The sequence below is a fragment of the Berghia stephanieae genome, chromosome 9 (assembly GCF_034508935.2).
Source record: "Berghia stephanieae isolate SIO BIC M18660-M18661 chromosome 9, UCSD_Bste_1.3, whole genome shotgun sequence".
In the NCBI taxonomy this organism is placed as follows: Eukaryota; Metazoa; Mollusca; class Gastropoda; order Nudibranchia; family Aeolidiidae; genus Berghia; species Berghia stephanieae.
The window spans coordinates 19,705,899-19,709,149 of NC_088368.1; the positions used below are offsets into that span (position 1 = coordinate 19,705,899).

Below are 3,251 nucleotides of genomic sequence, written 5' to 3' on the forward strand. Positions count from 1 at the left end.
CATAAGGAATCATTTTTTATTTTTTTTATTTTAAACAACAAACATTCCAATTAAGATTACCCAACCAAGGTGCCTCGGGATAAATGAGTAACAGCTCTTGCCACTTTTAAATCGTTCATACGAAAATGATAGGGATTAAAAATAGATAAAAGTTTTGACAAACTTTCACCTTTACTTTTCTTCAACACGAAATATATAACGTACAAACCACATGTGGAACTGGTTATACCCTGAATAATACGCGGGTTGTGTTTACAGCTTCGACTATTGTTTTCCACAAATCTTTGAATTGTCGGATACGCAGAAGGCGGGAACCCAAAACTATCCATATATTCTGCCTTTCCCATCCCGTTAAAATACACAGATACCCAATGTTTTCCGGGACCGGAACTCGACTCTGTGTTAATAATGTACGCAGCTGGTTGACGAGAATTCGGGTTGTTCGGAAGTCTATCTTTAGGATAAACACCTCGAAAAATTCGTCTCGCCCTAACGTGTCCGTTTAACATCGTTTCGATTTCTACGTTGTTCATGATGAAAAGTCAGTGATCACCTGACGAGTGCGATCAATTTCTATTACACTATCTAATTCGCTGTAACAGAACACAATAATCGGATCAGCTAGTGGGGTCGAGAATTTAAGTTCTAGTCTAAGCGACTCGCTTTTTACCAGTTCAAACTGGTTTCCGTCTAATAGCGATGGTGACAGATCAAAACCAAAAAGACTACAACCCTGAGAGTAAGCATTATAATCTATTCCATTTCCGGCATCGTTGTTAACCAGTCCAGCTGCTAGCATAAGACTGTGATAAGCTCTGACATATTGTTTACTACTGAAATTCGGAGTTAGTGCTTTGGACGGTATCTGTTTTCCGTTCAAGTACAGGGCTAGATAGGACAGATCAAAGTGCTGGAAATTAAAAGGATTCTTTTTGTAGTTTCCATTAAAGCTAGTGCTTTCGATTAGACCCAGTACGATCTTAGTCGGGGTTTGCGATAAAAACAAATTATCTTGCACGGCACTTAAATTTCCTTTTGGAATAGAAAAGGTTTTATGGACAACGCGCTTCATGGGGTATTTACAATTGCCGATGTGAAGTGCTTTCTCGTGTGACAGGGCCACGGCTGGGTTTAATTTAATCTTCCTAACATACAACGAGGCGTGTGTAATTACACTCTTAAACCCCTCAGCATCGGTCATGAGATGGAAAGCATCTTTAGACGGGATAAGCCTCAACTTTACATCAACTCCATTAATTAGATACCGTTCTTGATGCATGAAATCTAAATGTAGTTTTCCCATCATATCCACTTCTTTACTCTCTTTCACCAGCTCTTTCCGTGCATCGAAGCCAGCATTTGTACTATCCGTTATTTCTAGTTTACCCGGGGTGTCCTCGTGAAAAAATTCCATTGTCAGGTGACTCCTTTTCGCACCTTGATCATAATTCAACATTGTTTCTACAAAACTTCTAAAAGGATAAACGTTCTCACTTGACGTCACCAGAACATCGTTCAAAGTCATATCCACTTGTGAAAACAAGGCATGAAACCAGGTGTTAACAGGGGCAACATTGCTATCGGCGTCTAAATTAGTTCCATCCGCCTTTATTACTTTAACGCGTACGTGCATAAATGTGTTATGCAAATCCAAGTAGTCTGACGTCCCCCCGCTGATCGAAAATTCGATCGGACCTCCACTCGACAAAGTAGAGATCGGATGGTATTCCACAAACAAACCATCCTAAACAGCAGTCTGGGTGACGGGTAATGAGAACAGATCGAGTCCACTGTGTACACTCTCTGCGGAATAGGGATGTAACAAAGCCATGATAATCAACCAAAAATGTCTTGAGCTACGTTCTTCCTACGTCTCTTCCTGGTCTTTTGTCGTGTCTGAGTAGGTCGTCGTCGTTTTATACGCCGAGTCACACGTCCGGGTGGCGGCGGCGGCGGCGGCGATGAAGTTGAAGTCAAACCACCCACGGCTCTGTTGAGTAATCTTTTCCCACTCTCCCCCGCGCGTCGTTTTAAAGCTGTTTTAACATTTTGACCGGAAATGACGTCAGATGCTATTTGGGCACCGGTTTTTGCACCTTCTTTTAATAATGTTTTAGCGCCCGATTTCAAGATGGGAAACAGAGATCTCGCAATACCACCAAAGATACTCCCAAGCCCGCGACCTCTTTGATGTCTTCCACCAACAAACACGGGTAGACCACGTCCTGCTTGAGTACAGTAATAATCATCGTAACCTTTTTGATTGGATTTGAACACGATCCCTTTTGTCATGACGACTTTTTACGAATCGAATCTCTTCTTTCGAAAATGAAGTATCACGATAGACTTCCCGGAAGCAAATGTCAAAGGTTCGCCTTTGTCGTTGGTTAAAAGGATTTCAACCGTGTCAAAATTAAATAGTCTGAGAGGAACATAGTTAGGTTTCTCAAAAATATGATGAACTATGTCTTTGCTTCTATTTCCGCTCGGTACGCATCTCAAAAGAGGTACGACGCTATCCCCAACTATTCTAGGTTGAACGAGGTTGCAATATACGTATACTGCTTCGAATCCGACGTTTAGATGTAATGGCCTTTCACTCGACACAGACGTTGGACCGTATAAATAATGATTTGGAATATTCAAGAGATTGCTCAATGTCGAACTCAAGTGCAAAAAAGTTCCTTCCTTATATAGCCTTATCATTACTCTGCGAGTTGCACGGTCGTAATAAAATTTGATGAAACCCTCGTGCTTCTTTTTTATTTTCCTTCTTATATGAGTCATCATCGTTTTAACCAGTTCATCCGGTGACTCGTATAAACCCGATGGGATGAGTACGGTATCTTGTTCGCTGTCGTTAGTAACTCTAAACTCGAAAAATGCTTCATTCTCAAGGATGTTGTTATACGTGTTACTGAATAATATTTCTGATAAACCGACTTCGTATTCTGTCGATAAATCCAACACTCTGGGTAGTTTTGTAAAATAATGCCCTGGAGAATTATTCGGAAAATAGCTCATGCTGCTATTAGAAGGTAAGACTAAATAAGACATGATTAAACTCGTTTATTCAGTGTTGGATTTGGAAGAACGTAACCGAGACAACTACTTAGAAGTGCTACCCATAGTCTGTCTGTTTCTCCGTCACGCGTCAAGTTATATAATGATACAGACACAACAATCGACACAATCATCATCTGACACAAGAACACGATCTCCTCTCTAGGGACTCGTTTCCCAAACATAGA

The 3,251-nt window shown here is 40.9% G+C and overlaps 1 protein-coding gene across 1 annotated transcript; it reads right to left on the minus strand.

Moving 5' to 3' along the window:
• Positions 1 to 529: 529 nt before the first annotated feature.
• LOC144979161 (uncharacterized protein F54H12.2-like) lies at positions 530 to 1,525 on the minus strand. Its single transcript, XM_078925766.1, has one exon. It carries the CDS (start codon positions 1,523 to 1,525, stop codon positions 530 to 532), a length of 996 nt encoding a protein of 331 aa, XP_078781892.1.
• Positions 1,526 to 3,251: the final 1,726 nt, after the last annotated feature.

Excerpts from the sequence above, each read along its gene's own strand:
- LOC144979161 (XM_078925766.1), bottom strand. The coding sequence starts at position 1,525 with ATGACTTTGAACGATGTTCTGGTGACGTCAAGTGAGAACGTTTATCCT.